The sequence below is a fragment of the Acipenser ruthenus genome, chromosome 17 (genome assembly GCF_902713425.1).
Source record: "Acipenser ruthenus chromosome 17, fAciRut3.2 maternal haplotype, whole genome shotgun sequence".
NCBI classification, from domain to species: Eukaryota; Metazoa; Chordata; class Actinopteri; order Acipenseriformes; family Acipenseridae; genus Acipenser; species Acipenser ruthenus.
The window spans coordinates 21,984,632-22,001,038 of record NC_081205.1 but is presented as its reverse complement, the minus strand read 5'-3'; the positions used below and the strand labels follow the sequence as shown (position 1 = coordinate 22,001,038).

At 37.7% G+C, this 16,407-nt stretch overlaps 1 protein-coding gene across 1 annotated transcript in view; it reads left to right on the top strand.

Moving 5' to 3' along the window:
- The window catches only part of LOC117423429 (ephrin type-A receptor 3-like), a 117,179-nt gene that overhangs the window by 72,637 nt on the left and 28,135 nt on the right, over window positions 1–16,407 (top strand). Inside the window, exons 9-10 of the mRNA XM_034039209.3 lie at window positions 15,794–15,861; window positions 16,266–16,391. Of these exons, the coding sequence (XP_033895100.3) occupies window positions 15,794–15,861; window positions 16,266–16,391 (194 nt within the window). The remainder of the gene's footprint in view (window positions 1–15,793; window positions 15,862–16,265; window positions 16,392–16,407) is intronic.

Here is a 16,407-nt window from a genome sequence, read left to right as displayed (position 1 = left end):
TAATCAAATCACTTCACACCAAACCAGGGAATTGCTGAGATCCAAGAGCAAGAGTTTCACAATGTATTATAATTTTAAGTTATCTGAGCAGCACTAAAAAAAAAAAAAAAGGATATAAGCACACAGGACTAGCAGTTTGGCAGTTCACTGGCAGGAGCTAGAGCTGCATGAAGATATGGGTTAGTATTTAGAGGCTTAGCCTCGAGGTTGTGATGATGGCCTGCAGGCCAGGAGTGCTAGTTTTGAACTGTTAGTGGCCTGCAGGCCAGGGCAAAGTACAGGGTCCGGACTTTATGAACTGACTCGAGGCTGGGGAAGTGAGACTCACTAACCGCCCAAAAGGATGGACCACCGGCTCCCCACAAGGACCGCACCTGTGAGGACAAACAAAACAAAGAAGAAGGACAAACAAGGACAAAGAGAGAGAGCTGGTTAGTAAGATGGGCTATGTTCAACTCTGATGACCAGCGACCCATAGTTTTTATAAGGTGATGACCAGCATTGGCTTTTGCTGCTGATCAGGCTGTGCCGATCCTGAATGAGTGCGGGGTATAGAACTGGGGAGAGAGACCTGCTTTGGAGATGAGAGAAGAAAGGTGAGTTGCGAAACAGTGTCTTGTAATGACATTATGGGAACAGTCAATAAACAATAGATCTAGGGGACTGAAGGGTTTTTTGACAGATAGGAGCCTGGACAAGGAAGTGTAAGGGCAGAGATGGGAGTTTATGTTGGATAATTGAATAAATTGTCCTTGACGAAGCTGGTCAGTCTTGGATGAGATTTTTACATGGGAATCTGGGATTTTTGCCGTTGAGGAAAGGGCAAGAAGGTGAGAAATGAAAGTCCTGCCTTGGGGAATCATACAGATTGCATAATTGAAATTGCCCAGAAGAGATAGAAGTTTGCACTTAGAGATTGATTTTGCTGCTTGAAATTTAATGATGAGATGGCAGATGCGGCTATTTTTTCAGAAGGAAGGCTGGCTTCAAATTTAACAGTATCTAAAGTGATTCCAAGAAACTCGAGTCGGGAAACTGGACCAATGGTTTTATCTTGTGAAAGGGGGACTCCTAGAGAAGAAAATAGCATTCGAAGACTGGAAATTGCTTGAGCTGGAGGAGAAAATCATCAAGGAGATGGAGCTTGAAGGGGACCCGATATGAGTTAAGAAGAATCCAGCAGAGCGCTTCGGAGAGAGAATCAAAAATCTTTGGGCTGAGTTGAGTGGCGAAGTAGAATTGGTCCTGCCAGCAGATTCCAAAGAGAGGGGTGAATAGGCATAACTTTGAATGCATCAGATATGTCGGCTTCTGCAAGCCAGGCGCCATGACCTGCTATTTTTATGAATTTGATGGCATCTAAGACTGTAATGTAATGAAGGTAGAATTGCTCCTGGGGAATTAGGACGTTGATACTGCTTGTAGAGCTGCCTCTTGGGGCTGAGAGGTTGATAATTAAACGCTTTTTTCCGGAGATTTTCTGGGTGGCAATTCCAATGGGATTGATTCTAAAGGAAGGAAAGGGTGGAGCGGAGAAGGGGCCAACCATGAAACCTTTGTCCACTTCGGCGAGATGACTTGGGGATCTAAAATAGCTGATAGGAGATTTTTTGATGAATGAGAGATAGATGGGATGATGTATATACCTGTAGAAAATCCGTACTGGAGGCCATTAATAAGATAGGCGACGAATTGTTTATCGGGATGGTGCTGGAGTGCGCTTGCAAGAGCTGGGATACAGATGGTGGTAGAAACTAACACTAGTTTTGATTGTCATTTGGGGATGACTGGACAAATAGATGTTGAGTGTGTGTCCCCACAGTAGCTGCATGAGTGTAGGAATCTGCACTGAGGGCGAGTACAAAAGTTATTATTAAAGTTATTGCAAATTTGTTTCTGAATCTGGGAGGGGTAGCTGGAGGATAAATGGGCAACCGCTGTTTTTGGGCATAGAGCTGTTGAGTGAGCGGTAGAGGTGCAGACTCTGCATGCATTGGCCCGAAGGCCACTGAAAATACGATTGAAGAGATCATTGTCTGGGGAAGACCAATCAATAATAATGTTATCTGTAGAGAGATAGAGAAGGAGAGAACAAGTTCTCCAGCAGAAAGATTTCTGAGAAGGTGGGAATCACATGATTTTAATGTGACTGATAGATCTCCACAATCAACAACTTTATGATCAGTTAATTCTGATGAAGCAGTAAGAATGGCAACGAGATTAACATCCTTACCTTCAATTATTTGACGGCGTAATTGAGGGGAAAGAGTGGCAGGAGGGGCGGAGACTGAAATGCTTGAGGAGGACGAAGGGGCGGATACAGAATAAGCTGCAGCGGCAGCTGATGTTCCTGCTGAAGCGAAACGTCCACCTATGCCTTCGAGAGGGGTGTTAATGACTGACAAAGCATCTGCAAAAGGTTGCATAAACTGTTTGACATCCTGTAATATGTTTGACTGCATTTCTGACATGTCTACTTCTGCTGTAGATGGCTGATGATCCGACTCTAAGGCTGGAGTGATGACGTGAGCAGAGCTAGCAGCTTGAGGTGGGACTAGCGCTATAGAGCGAGAGTAGGCAGAGCGAGATGGAAAAAGAGGCTCGGCTGAAAGAGACTCACAAAGCAAATGAAAAAGATCAGTTCTACTGGAAGTATCTGGAATATTGATTTCCTTGTCTTTGAGAAAATGGCTTTGAGCAGTTTGGATATCGGCCAGTCTTTGAAGAAAAGTCGCTCAGGGTTGGGGTTATGACGGCGTTTCCTTTTGAGCGACGCGGCTGGGGAAGCTCTGGGTCAGGGACTGCAACAAAGGAGCAAGATGACGCAGGAGGTATCAAAATGTTCAGTGAATCTTCGGGTTCAGAAGAAGACAAGGTAGGTAAATCCATGTTCGGTGTCGGGTCCGGTCTTGGTTCGTTAATCAAATCGGATAGTCGTGCTGGAACTGGATCAAAGCCAAATCGGGAAGTCGTACAAAAAAGGTCAAAGCCGGATCGAGTAGTCAAACAGGTTCAGTAGTTGAAATTGGAATCAGGGAAGTCAGATAGGCAAGGTTTCATTCACAATAATTATTTTAATATTCTTTCTCTTTCTCCAGCTCCTGCCCCCGAACTCCACTTTAAAGTTAACATATGTTGCGGTTCAGTTTAAATTCACTTTAACACTATAGACATCTGGATGTAGTTATCTATTAAATTATATTCTATTCATATTTATATAGACAACTTTAGAGTAGTAATAATATAACTATTGTATGAGAAGAAGGTTATAAAATGTTTGAAATATCTATTGAGATGTAAAACAGATTGAAGAGCATGTTATAGTGGTTCTAGAAAAAAAAGAATCAATTGTTATCTACAATCATAAATTATATAAACCTGTGTTGGGGTTTTATATATAAACCGTAACAGCCTAATAACAATGCTGACGTGCCAATAATACAAATACTTTCAAGACAGCTTTTAAAATAAAACCCTGGGAATAACAGTAACTGATTGTTCTGTTCCTCACCAGAAGAAACCCAATATTGAGGTCTCTAGTTAAGACCTATAAAATTGATTTAAGGTGATTGCCTATCAGCCTGAGTGCAAGAGTCAGTATTGATCACACAGAAACCTAATCAACGTGGGCCGCCATGTACATTATATATTTTGAGTGAGAGTGTGTGTTAGAATATAGAGAAGGCAGATGAGGACGAAACCAGTCGATATTAACAGTGTCAGCTCATTAGAGCGGAAAAGAACACAAAAAGAGAGAGATGAGCTGAGTAAAGGTAAATAGAGTGTGCTGGATAGGTGCCAAATAAGCAAAAGGTGTGAACCTGGTTTTACAAGCAAGTCGCTGCGTCTTCATAAATTACACATTATTTTTCATTAAGAAGAAATGAAAAAAAAAACAGGACATGGGCGAGTTTAAAGGAGATTAAGAAAGAGGGTGAAGAAAGGTGAGGGATTGTTGTTGGCCTTTTTTTGATGGAGAAGATTTAAAAGATACATCTGTGTTTGATTGAGGCGGGTCATCTGAAAACATCAGAACGTCATTTGAAAAACAAGATTTGCAGGTTCAAGTGGAGCTACAGTGTGAGATATTTAGGGTTATAACAGCAGGATTTTTTGGGTTGTTGGTAGCTTATTACTAACATATTCTTTCCTTCTGAACTTAGTAGCTAAAGGTTTTGGTAAATGCTGGACCCAATCCAGTCCCTGAAGACATGTGGTTAGGGTATAGCAGTTTGTAGGTGCCAATATTAACACACATTTTCTGTGGGGATTTTGCCTATAGATGAATACAGAGTTCCAGCCCTAAACTATTACTAATCACCTTCAATGTATTATACATCCTCAGACTTCATTAGTAGGGGTTTCACAAAAACAACAGTACTCAGAAACACAAATCTAATACTGCACAAACATGAATATGAAAATATAGAGCCTCTTTCAGCTCTGTCAGCTGGGCCAATAAACACTGATACTGTATACGTCCCACGTTACAACCATGAGAGCAAGCTTGTCACAGTTGCTAAAGAGAAAAACAGAACTCTAGACTTGCAAACTCTATGAATGTAGCAATGTGCACAGTATACCACTGGAGGGTAGAAACTGTTGGCAAAGATTACACATTGAGGCAAAAGCCAACAAAAGCTAGGGTGAAAGCCATGGCTGAAGCTGCAGTCACAAGCCAGTAACCAGTTTTAAGATATCTTCGCGGTTTTGAAGACAACTTTGACTTGACATGGCAATGTCTCCATAATTTAGTATTTTTTTTTTCAGTGTACAGTATGTAATGGGTAAGCTTACATACATAGCTTGTAAATCTTTCTCCACATGCATGAGCGAATGTGTTTTTGGTGGTGATATTCGTTTGTATAAAATCCAAACTTTCTTTCAAGCTGACACACCTGATACCAGACATAAAATGACACAAAGGAAAAACTAGAATGTTTTTTATTTCTAAAAAAAGGAAAATGTTTAAGGCTTATCAGCATGGGCTAGTTTAATAAGCTAAACTATTTTGGATTTGGCTGGCAAGTGTAAAAAGGGTTTCACATCTTGGCATGTTCATTAGTTTGCTTTAGGGTTCTGACCCACAGTTTTTGGCTTAAAGGGCAGCCGAACGTGCCTACATATATTTGGAATGATTGTTTTCAAACATATGGTTGGAAACGACACACGGCAATATGCAGCTTTAGCCAGAACTTGAAAGCAGACATCAGCATATTTCTGTAAATAACTAAAAGCTGCTTTTTGTTGCTTAGCACTGTTGACTAAATTAATTAACCCTTGCTTATACTGGCTTTACAGGCTTTTCAAGATACTATTGCATAATTTCATCAATATTGCATTTGTACGTATTTGATAAAGTACTTTATTTTGGCTTTCCTTTAGCCATCATAATTTCCTTTTAAAGGCAGATGTGCCACTGTATTTTTTTTTTTTTTTTAAAGTTAAAAGTAATTTTGTTTTGTTGTAATATACATTTGGCTGGTCGTCTTCCTGCAGGTTGGCAGTACAAAGGGTATACAATTAGAGTGGCTGGCACCTGATACACTTAGCAGATGGCAAGGATTCATTGCACTTTTTTTTTTTTAATGCAATTAAAATATGTTTGTATCACTGCTAATGATTTTGTTTATACTTAGTTAACATGTTGAAAAATGTTAACGTACCAGCAAAACAGCACTTCGCTGTCGCAGGTGTCTTTTAAACTGGGACATTGTGAATGCTGTCTAAAATTAGACCTGCAGAGCGGAAAGACAGCTGAAGAAGATTAGACTGGATCAATTTTGGAGCACTTTTGTTTTCTGCTTGTATTCCAGTCCTTCTAGAGATACAGTTTTTGTCTGCACTGTAGAAGTACTGTATGTAGACAACCCCAAATGCAGTTTCAGTTATATAAGCCTAGGTTTAACATTTTACATTGTAAAAATTGCTTCAGCAGCAAACAGCATTTTTAGAGTAAAATAGACACATTTAATGGCAATTTACATGTATTATCTTGCTGAATATTCCCCCACTGGTCGAAGGATAAACATCTTAAAAATGCCTAATGGTGTGTGTGTGTGTGTGTGTGTGTGTGTGTGTGTGTGTGTGTGTGTGTGTGTGTGTGTGTGTGTGTCTATATATATATACTATTGGCCTGTTTTTTTTTTTTTACTTTTTTTTACATTTATCAGCTGTTTGTATTCAGGATTTAGTTATGAACCCCATTTACATATCCTTAACCAATAGCCTACTGAGATATCAACTCAAACCAGGCTATAATGGGAACAATGAGGCAATTTACTTTGATCATTGCGGTCTATGGAGCTGATATGCTGTACTGTATCAAGAAAGGGACTACCCTAATGGGATTGTCAAGTAATTGTATCTGTATTTGACCTACCATTTTTCTGGTGCTATAAAAAGAGAATTGTGGAAGCATAATGATGACTCTTTACAATGGCACAGAGATCCACTGCCATTGTAGCAATGCTGTGAGGGATCAGAAAAATGAAAAAGAAAATGTGTAGCTTGCAAAACAAAATTGACAGAAAGCCAACCCAGTCAGAGCAATTATAAAAAAAGGGATAGCTGTAGCTGTGACACCTGTCACCTCATTGATTGCCGGAGTAAATGAGGCTGAACTTGATGGTCTTGTCCCTTCAGAGCTATGGGGTATCTTGTCCACCCAGCTGAGAAGACAACACCAAGTGTGAGAAGCAGACTTCAGGATTAATTCACAGCCAGGCACTGTACCTGATTGCTGGAGAATGGATGTTTAAGAGCTGAAATGCTAAAATGGATGTGCACAAGTCCAGATACAACGATTCATTGTGTTGCAATGCTTTCTTTACATGATGTACCATATTTTATATATCTGTATGATTATCGTTTATTTGTGATACATGATCAGAAGCATCATGACATAACTTATTGTAGTCCACCAAATGGTTCTTGAATGATTAGTGATTATGATCTATTGGTCGGTTTTCTGTCTTTATTACATTAACATTTGGCGTTTCCAACATCTGAAGGACTATTTTAAGTGAATAATAATAGGGTACATATTCTGCTGTTAGCTTTTTCACAGGAATGAAGATGGTTCTGTTGAGTGACATTAATCTCCAACCTCATTGGTTTTGATTAAAGTCTTGAAATAAAACAGAAATTATTTTGCTCTGACTCCATCTTATTAGCTGTAAGCCGCACAGCTAATTTGATACGAAATCTTCTGATCTTCTTAAGCATTCTCCCATCCATACAGAAGGACTCCATGTTAGTGCAAGCAAAGGATTATGAAGCTTGGACTGTATCAAAGAAAGGATGGGCCTATACAAAATCATATGAAAATGACTTGATTCGAAATAAAGGACTCCTATTGTTCCATTTACACATGTAACAGTGCCTTTGTGAATGTAACTGACATTCAGGTGTGCTTGTGTGGGATCGTGGGTCATCGCCTATCTTATTACACAGTGACATAGCGAGCTGCACACATCTCCCATATTAAAAATATGTGTTTTTAATTGAGTGTTGACTTGTGCTGTGTTGGATTAGGTATGAAACTGCATTGTAAAATACCATCAATTGAGGCAGAGCCTTGAAGGATGTCTAGATACGACTTATTATGTTGTATGTGTCATCCAAAGGTGATGAATAGCCCACATCCATACTTGCAGAAACATGCCCAATTCATCATAAAACCAGCACCAGCACTCTTTATTTATACTAGGCTGAACTCAGATGCTGTCGAAAGTGTATACAGTATGTCATTATCAGAATGAACTTATTTTTCCATGAAACAATAAAAGGATTAAAGCTATACAGTATCATACCAATAAAGCATGGTTTCTAATTTAAAACGTGTAAATTAAAATACATGTTATATGTATCTGTGTGCCATTCTTTCTAACTGGTTTATAGATTACATGGGATATTCATTCATAGTCATTTTTTAATTTTTCAGCTTGACAGCCAGACTTGCATATTGCAGACGTTGCCCTTTCTACCCCTACTTATCAACCATATCCAATTGAGTTTTCTAATTTGGTGCATAGCAAAACCACATTACACTGCAAATAAGTAATCAAGTCCTGCCATGGCTTGGACTCTACTGTACAACAGCTGAATCCTAGTAAATGAGAAAATATGACATTCAATTAATAATGAATGCCATTCTGTTTAAAGTAACTTACGTATTCCAAGGAATCTTATTATGGTGGGCAATAATAGTAAATATTAAGAAATGGGTTATAGGATGTAACTGTTGCTTGAATATGAATATATTGCCTAGATGCTTTTTTTTTTTTTTTTTTTTTAATGGTAAAAGACTGTTGGAGTAACTGCAGGATCTCCTTTGGTTTTGTAGCATTTAGGATCCAAAAAACTTACCAAATAAGATTCCAAACTAAAAGAAACTTAAATATTCCACCACTGAGTGCTGTAAAGTTATGAATGAAGATTTGAAACTACTGGATGCTAAAACTGAGAACTTGAAGTCTTCCAATGCACCACCTGATGGATTTCCTTACTTGCTGTATGTTTTGAACTTGTGTTATCTATACTGCTGCAGATTTACTGTTTAACAACAAAAGAACATGGCTACAATATAGATAAAAACAATGAATAGAGGTATTGTCATGGGTTAAAATCTAAATAGAAAAGCTGTTTCATGACCTCATAAGATCAATATAATAATAAACATGACATGGATCAACTGACATACACCTACAGCTGTACAAGTATACAACTGTCAAGTATCCGCCCGTCACATATCCGCCATGATCAACCTCTTCAAAGTTTTTCGTACACTGTGTTGTATGTGATCTGTGCGCTGCCATTGCTGGTAGTGTCACATGAGCTGTTCAGTGTGTTGCTATATAAATAAATCCTGCTCGACTTCAGGGTGTATCAACTTCAACCTCCATCTCAATCTCCTTCCTGCCTATTTAAATAGAATAGGTGTGTTTCCTATTCCTATACAGATGTTCAGAATGAGCTGGAGGGGTTAGCGGCACATGTGTGCAGTCTATTGCTCCCAACACGTTGGGGAAACCAGAAATGGCATAGAAATTTGTTTTCAAGGCTTGTAAGCACACCCTGGTTTTAGGGAAAAATAGGTATTTGGGTGTTCGCCTCAAAAATGCATTGAGCACTGGCAGATTTCAAAAGTTCTTAACAAATTGATGCAACTGTAAGTGTCACAATTGCCGGCAGCTTTAGTACATCTCATTATAATATTTGACATGTAATATCTCCACATCCTTTTTGTGAATTTATGCAGGAACGCCCCTAGTTGCATATTCATCTAAGACTGAACTACAAAGAAAAACTGCTGCCACAAATCATTCCCTAAAAAGTCACAAACAGCATTGCGCATGTTTAGTACATTTCACCCTTGACTTCCGACTCGCTTCAACTGGTTTGCGACTATTGCGATAGCCGCAACACTTTAGTACATCTACCCCTTAGTGTTATGTATTAATTTAAAAACAATTGCACTTCCACTTTCCCTTTAGTGTAATTCTTGTGATTCTTATGTTTTTATTATGCAAAGTCGAATGGTTAAGCAGACGAGTGCATTGTAGAAGGCAATACATTCAAGAACTGGTTCTGGCTCAAGTGCAGTTCTATATAACACAAGCCACTGTACACCCCAATACCAGGCACACTTAGGCTAAAGAAACACATCTGTTTGACTGCTTGATTGCCTTGAGCCTGCTGAGGAAAAGCAATCCAAATGAGCAGTAGTACTATATGCATACTATTTTATTTTCATTGTTCATACAGTACATGTTGTACATTGCTATTATACTGTGTTTTACAACTTCAAGCTGAATGCATTTCAAGAATGTTGAAAACACAGCATGTATTTCCATGTACATGTCTAAACTGTTCAGAGTTAATTACAGATGTATAAAGCGTTAAAACATAGATTTGAATGATTTAAAAATGGAAGAAAATCCTACAGGTAATGAAAAGATATGAGATAGAAGAATACACGTTGGCCAAAAGATGATATTCATTTTTTATGAGCAGCTATAACACTTTTTCTGATCTCAGCAGACCTGGGAAATCATAGGAAATATATATTGAAGCCTTGGACACAAAGGCCTTTGCACTTGCATCAAATAAAGATCTAAAATCTGCTTCAAAGGCAAAGTTGTTTTAATGGTATAAACCTAGAAAGGAACTACTCAGAGCAATCATCTAATTGATCCTTGTTGCAAGCTGTTTTTTGGTAGTTTCATACAATTACAACAGCAGTTCTATTCTATCAAAACATGTGCCTGTACCCAAAGGGTTTCAAATGAGATGTGAAGCCTCTCGTAATCTGTGAAGGTGAGTAATCTAAACTGAGTTACTTAAATAATAGTGGCATTTAAATTAAAAGACGATTGGCTTATCTGGGCCCCCAAACTGAATTACATTTCTGGTGTAAATTGGGTAGAAAGATTTATAGTATTGATAGCAGGTACCTGATTATCATAGTGATAGCAGGTGCCAGATTTTCTGTATTCCAGACTGCAAATACAATGACGGCAGCAGTGTGGAATAGTGGTTAGGCTCTGGACTCTTGACCGGAGGGTCGTGGGTTCAATCTCAGGTGGTGGACACTGCTGCTGTACCCTTGAGCAAGGTACTTTACCTAGATTGCTCCAGTAAAAACCCAACTGTTTAAATGGGTAATTGTATGTAAAAATAATGTGATATCTTGTAACAATTGTATTTCGCCTTGGATAAGGGTGTCTGCTAAGAAATAAATAATAATAAAATAAATCAAAGACCCTTTGAATGGCAAACATACCAGAAGACAACAGCTCATGTTCTCTGTTCGGTCATCCTAATCTTTTAAGTGTAAAGAAGGTCTAGTTCTAAGGTTAAGGTTCAGACTTTAAGGTTTTACCTAATAAGGCCTGAATTCTGCGACCTGAATGGAATTAGGATTTAACCCAATTTCACCCAAGAAATGAACCTGTCTTGTAAATAGGCATGTCTTCTTAACCTCAGATCAAAATCTAAGAGTTACTGTATGAAAAGCTGATTACGAAGAACCAATTTATTATATTACTGTGTACATAAATAATAGTGACCTGTAGTTTCATGGTACCAGCCGCTTTACTGTGCTATTCCCTGTGTGTGCTACCTACAGTACAGAGCTATTATAGACACTGGTTAATTTCAGCTTTATATCAAGAGAGAAATGAGAATAACCACGTAAAGCACAAAAAGTAGAATGAAAATTAAGAGCATGGGAAATACTAAAGATAATTTCAAAAAAGGGCTCTAGGCAAGAAAAACAGCATAACAGATGCCACTGTATGAGCATTTAGCACTGGCAGGAGGAAAACTGGATCACCAAAAATCACTGTTCAAAATAAATACCGGCATAACATAACAATACTTGAGAAACAGCACGAATCTTGTTGATCATTTATTCAAGGGCTGATCCTGCTGCCTCCACATATAAGGTATTAGATGTATGTTTCTATATCCTTGCCTGGTCTGTTTTATAGTTGTAGATTTGTTTTAAAATACAAAACATATTTGATGGTATTTATGTTGCAGTTCCGTAATCGCCAGGTCCTGAATTTGTAAAGGATTTAATGTGGTTGTCCTTTATTATTTATAGCCTGCATACTGGTTTACAGAGAGGGTGGTTGTTACCTTGACTTGAAGGTGTCAACGTCACATAGTTGTACTCCAAGCAGCCCGAAGAACATCAGCAAATTCATCAAATAGCTGACTCTTGATTTAAGATGTACTGCAAATATCTACCAGTAGCTGCCAAGTTATATTTTAAATCAGATACAACAATTATTTAGACCACGCAAGAAACAGTGACAGCATTGACTGTATTATAAAAACAGACATGTGCAATCACATCAGCTACTAAGACATAAATTCCACATTCTGTACCGTGGCGTGATGCCTAATGTCCTTATAAACAGATGTGTATCATGTTAAACTTGTAAGCACCTGTAGCAGTGGCTATCTCACATGCAATTTCTCTAGTTATTGCTGTTTGATGACTTCCTTTTAGTCCTGCCCTCTGACTCCTTTTGCTTTAGTTTCATTCCTTAAGGATGGAACTTTGCATTGATTAATACTGTAAAGAAAGCTCCTCTTATTTTGCAAAAACAACCTGCAATGGTAGATTCCAGGGGAATGGAAGAATGCATGAATTAGAAAATGTCTAGCAGTAAGCAACTGCTAGCTTCACAATAACTGTCAGATATGTGTTTGTTCAATTACTGTTTTATTTGTAAATTAAGTGACAGGAAGACATGTTAAAGTTAGCTCAACAAGCTCTTATTCTTGTAATATGTTGGTAGCTCTGGGTTGGAATTCTGATTGGCGTTATAATTATGACCAGAACCCAGTCTTTATTATATTTTCATTATAAAATGCAAGATAGTGGAAATTGAAATTCAGAAAGAAAAACAGGTGTCTGCAGTTAAAGCTGGTTAAAACTGTATTAGTATGCAAATTAAAAAGGAAAGGGGTGGAACATGTGTTATGCAGTAGAGTTTCAAATATCAATGTCAGAATGTTGGTATAGAGATTGGGGGTGGGCTACAAAAATGTCAAAATGGCAATATGAGGTTCTCAGAAATATCTTTCTTACTTGCACTAACTGGGTTGAATTTGGTGCTGTTAAAGGTTCAAGCATGTCATCTACTGAATGTAATCCTGTCTACTAAAAACAAGGTCTTACGTCAAGGCATTACGTTGATATGGAATCAGTAGAAGTTGAAAAGTTGGTGTAGGACTTCTGTTTGTAGACATTTTGTCAATATTAAATCTTTCCTCCTAACCAGTATCTTCCGACACTGCCAGGAGGCAACAATAATGACTGTTACTGGAAATTGGCCCTGTTCACAAAGCTTGAAGTTATTTACAGATATTTTTTCTTTAAAGTCTGTTTTATGAAAGACAACAGTCTATTATGTGTGGATAGCTAACAATAAGCAAGCAAATGATTGATTGTTGCTAATTAGTTACTGTAAATTGCTTATTTAGTTTTGTACTGTTTGCAGTATTTCAAAAGAGTAAACCTGCAACTCTTTACATTTTTTGCATCTTTAATATGTTTAATCAATAAATGTTAAATTACATATAATCATATGTTCTCTCACCTGACACTGTGGTAGTTAATACAAGTACTTTAAATATTCTTTCCAGACCCCAGTTGTTCACTGTATGTAAATCAGAGCTGGACCCCATTGTATCTCTGAAATGTACCATCAGCGCAGCACATAGCAGATGCAGAAGAGGCACAATCTTGGTCTTCTGAGATTTCTCCCCACCTGAGGTCTGATTGTTGCCTCCCGATTACCAAATGGTCTAATCGGACACCCCTTGTAGCGATGTGTTGTGCCTAATAGGGCGTGCTGGGCCCAGAGAGGGGTAGATGGCTAGTAATCACAGACACATGCTGTCTAAAGGAAGAGGGAAACAAATAACCAGATGCCCTCCCCCCAACTAGCCCCATTTGATACGGATTTCAGATTATAAACCATGAGGGACAAGTTAAAGCCTATGGCAGTGGACCCTGACCTCTATTCTTACGACTGCCACAGTTGCTTAATGTAACAGACATGTACAATTCCCAACTGCTCATGTTTTGCTTACTCGGCTGTGTAAAAAGTAACAAGAGCAAAATAAAAAATTTTAAAAAGCTTAGCTTAGCTTAGTCCTGTGCCCATCCCCCCTTCTCACAACTTTGCTCAGTGTCACAACATAATTCCAAGTTTGGGAAAGTTTTTTCTTCCAAACTAGAATCGATGTAAACATGCTGCTCAAAATCCATTCTCACTCAAGGCGGCTAAAATATAGATCAAGTTTGTGGAAACATGGAAAATGATTATTTCACTGACAGCTTTACTAAATGCATTGATTCTAGTGAGGATTTAATGGATTTTAAATTCATTATAGTTATATGTTATGAAATGGTGATGGAGTGTGGTTTCAGTCACTATATTGAGAAATACTGACACATTTATGCACTGTATATCTCTGTTATGGTAGATTGATTTCATATGTTAATATATATACATAAGCTGTGTATTATAGCTCAAATAGCTTATATGTTTATAACAGTTAATTCTGTGTTCTATACTGTTCAGTCTACATCTACATCTTTTCTGCACATTGGAACATTTAATAATATTTTGTGACATTGGATGGGGGTGATTACAGAGAAAAAAAATAGTATTAAAGGCTGGAGAAAGAAAATTAATTTATGTTATATTTTATTTTTGGCTTATGTCTTAATGTAATTTTCAAGTGTACATTCAAATTTAAAATTGAATTTGAGCTCAGAGGTATTAAGCGCTATGTAACCGCCTTCCGTTCACAGTGGGGATCTGCTGCCTTCCTCATATTTCCTACAGTCTTGTAAAAATATGCTCATTAGAATGTGGTGCTATAGGTTGTCTGATATTCAAGATCTACGGTCTTCTGTGACCCATTATTTATTCTGAAGCAGTAGTTTAAAAAAAAGAAATCTATCTTATCAAACCAGGTTTTGATCCATTAACAAGCCATTTTATGTAGAAACAGAACAAATGTATTTTTAAATAATACTTTTATTTTTAATTAACTGGTCACAAAAGGAGGTGGTGATGATGTGGTATCATCATGTGGCTTTTCAATGAACAAATACTGTAACTGTACATTGAATACTTAATGTATTTCTTGTAGAATTAACAGCACAAAACACCAGACCAATAGAATCACTTGACACAAGTGTGAATTAATAGTTTTAAATATCCATGCTAATAATTCCCAGGACTTTTTCCATATCATGTGTGGATTTGTTCTTGTTTTTAAACTGTTTTTTACAGCACGGACAGCAAAAAAATAAATACATCCAATTAATAACCTTTATTCATTAGAAAGTAAAAAATATAAAAAGATGCAGGGCTGTAAATGGGCACTTAAGCAAATGAGCATGGTTTTTAATTGTAGGCGATAGGGTGGTTGACACATAATTTGAATCTTACACAATTTAGTTTTTCGCCTTAATTATATTTAAAGACATAGACCGAAAAATGCATGCTGTATTGAAGCAATGGCATGTTTTACTGTCTCTGCTGGTGCAGGGTAGACATCAGCGTTGAAATGACTGATTACATTTATTCTAATGGAGTAAAAGCAGAAGAAAACTACAACCATAAAAGAGCTTATACAGCACAGAAGAACATACAAAACAGGTTGATAGCGGCAGAGGGAAGACTCAGAGACAGAAAGTGCAGTGAAACCAAAATATTTTAATTAACAAAACACAAATAAAAAGGCACGATGGCCAACCAAAAAGACAAACACAAAACAGGCTTTAAACAAACCCCAAAAAACCCACTCACTCTCTCTCTAACACACGTCTTCTCTCTGTTACAAACACTCACCTAAAAACTCTCCTCCCACAAAGGGTTTCACCTGCCCTTTTATAGTCACATTCTCACATGTATTTTACAGGAAGGAATTTAACCCCCTCCCTGCCAATCCAAAACAAGAATCACAAAAACATAATGAAAACAGTAAAAATAACAACAATAACAAAACACAAATTATTGGAGCGAGCTGGCACCCCATCACAATGTCCCATATACAATTTTTAACATTTTCATCACAGTAGCTTTCTTACTTTTAAAGCAGTGTATTTATAAACAAAACACCCTGGAGCACCTCTGTAATAACTCCCATGTTCTTGTCTTATCCAACAAGCTATGAACACAACATTACTACTGTATAAGCGAATACTGATATGGGCTACAGCAGATGCATACCTTCTTCATATTTTGCTTTGCAGGCATTGTGGCTACATCAAAGCGAAACAAGATCCAGATGAGGAAAAACTGCAATTCCAACATGGTCGAGGTAAGCATTCACATATGGTTAAGTGAACAGACCACCATTTGAAATGTGTTGCTCGTGAGTAATAATTGAACGAAAAACAAATATGCTCATTGGATGCACACGCTAAGAAAGAAAAATGAATTTGGATCTTCAAAGTATCAGGAACATTTGCAATGTTGGTGACAAAAAAAAATCTTCACGGGCAAAGCACTTAAGCAGGGATGGTGATAAATGATCATGTTGAAATCTCTTGTTCTCTTATGCCTATTTGCAGTACAAAATTGCAGTTTAATGCCTGCCCAAGAACATACCTAATGATGTTGAAAATGAAGCTGTATCTCCCTTGACTAAATGAACAGGTTCTTAACGAACAGGAGAGACTGACTGACACATTTTCTTTTTATTTTTTTCTATCTTCTTGACAGTGAAGCTGCCTGGGAGCAGGACTTACATACACCCACACACTTACGAAGACCCCAATCAGGCTGTCCGAGATTTTGCTAAGGAGATTGAGGCATCTAGTATTCGAATTGAGAGGGTAATAGGAGCCGGTAAGAGCAATACGAA